At 37.8% G+C, this 1727-nt stretch overlaps 1 protein-coding gene across 1 annotated transcript in view; it reads left to right on the plus strand.

The window, feature by feature from the left end:
* LOC113232675 (guanine nucleotide-binding protein G(f) subunit alpha-like) overlaps positions 1-1727 on the plus strand; it is an 18025-nt gene that overhangs the window by 13254 nt on the left and 3044 nt on the right. The window contains exons 9-10 of the mRNA XM_026467443.1: positions 864-998; positions 1543-1719. Coding sequence (XP_026323228.1) covers positions 864-998; positions 1543-1719 — 312 coding nt within the window. The remainder of the gene's footprint in view (positions 1-863; positions 999-1542; positions 1720-1727) is intronic.

Here is a 1727-nt window from a genome sequence, read left to right on the forward strand (position 1 = left end):
CATGAATTTGATTTTTGCCTCACTTGTGACAGTTCGTTTGATATGAAACTATCGTTCTATGCGTTATTATTCTAAGCATATAGTATAATAAAACACAATTTCGAAATAATCTAGACGTATTGCACTTGTCGGCGAGGTGTGAATCAGATAACCGGCCGCGGAATCGCCGATATATGACACCTTTCGGCCAAAACGCTTCCTTCATGCAGTGGCAGTGTCCCTCAGTTCTTTGTGACTTAAAGCTCCAAATCATCATCAGGCTCTTATTAAATGGCTCCGTGGCCGAACGGCAATTATGCTGGACTGCCACGCAGAGGCCCCGGGTTCGATTCACGGGCCGGGAGAAATGTTTGTATGGCCTACATTTATTGCTCTCGTGAGTTTGGGTGTAATTTGTGGTTGTCGATGTGTGTGTCCATGGCACCCGCTGTGATACAGGTTTGCCAAAGCGCGGGGCTGCGAATGTGTGCGTTAAAAAAAAATCAGGCGCGCGACTTGTTCGTTATGTAATCAAATAGCCACTAGATGGCGTTGGTAAGACGAGATAATAGTTTTTTACGTTTTTCGCAAAATTGACAGCCAAAAGTTATACTTTTATTGTATACTCGATTGAAGGAATTTAAAATTCATATAACTTTTCACATACAATCTTTCTATTAGATAAAAATATATATTTTACGCTCGAAACTTAGTTACACACATACAAAGGTATGGTCTAAGGTCCTCTTTGTCCAAAATGTAAAAAACAATGCTCTACTTCTTATTATAATGCCACTAGTTGCTTCACTGACTTATAAAGAAAAAGGGTCCTTTTTTGTAGTGGTAATTTTTTTAGTTATCTACTGGCTGGCTATTGGCTGTAGAATCAAATTAAGTTTATTTTGAAACAGATACAACAAGGTCAGAGCATTGGCCGCTACTTTCCTGCCTACGAGGGTTACCGAGCGTCAGGAGACGAATACAACAGAACAAGATTGTTCATAAGAAGTATGTTTATGGTAAGTAAATATAAAGAGTCATCTGTGTTTCTCGAGAACCTGGGGTTATTCAATCAAATAAGGCTCAATTTGCGATGCCGCAGAAATTGACGCCAAGTTGTGTAACGAAGTAGTAATTAAATTAACTAGGACTTTTGCAAATGTGACTTTGTTACACAAAGGATGCAAAATATTATTTACAGAAATGATTTGTTAAATTCAACATAAAAAAATTCCTTTTTTAGACAAAAGTAATTTTTTTATGTTTACACATATGTTACGGTTAAATGTACAGTAGTATGAATAACTAGTATTTTACTTCCCCGAGTTTACATTTGGAGTTTACAGATGTGCTTACTGCTTTTATCAATTACATATACCACTAACACAAAAGGTTAACTTTATGTATACTTAGAGCTAATACACTGCACTAAGAGTTTTTGAAAGTCACACGCAGAGACATGTCACTTATACGTTACTGACCTGGAGGTTATCGTATGCACTTTTAGGTTACATACGAGGCTCGCCTATCTATCTTAAAATAACTGATTTGTGTCATTTTCAGGAAATCACAAATAAAAAAAGCGAACGACGCAATCTGAAAGCGTCAACTGACAACTTCGTGGTCGGCGAAGCCACTAAAGTTCGCGAATGCTACTACCATTTCACGACCGCTACAGACACGGACAACGTCAGGACTGTCTTTAAAGATGTACACCAGATGATATTGACGAAAATTTTGGTTACTGT

Source organism: Hyposmocoma kahamanoa, unplaced genomic scaffold (genome assembly GCF_003589595.1).
Source record: "Hyposmocoma kahamanoa isolate Upper Pololo Valley unplaced genomic scaffold, ASM358959v1 77, whole genome shotgun sequence".
Taxonomy (NCBI): Eukaryota; Metazoa; Arthropoda; class Insecta; order Lepidoptera; family Cosmopterigidae; genus Hyposmocoma; species Hyposmocoma kahamanoa.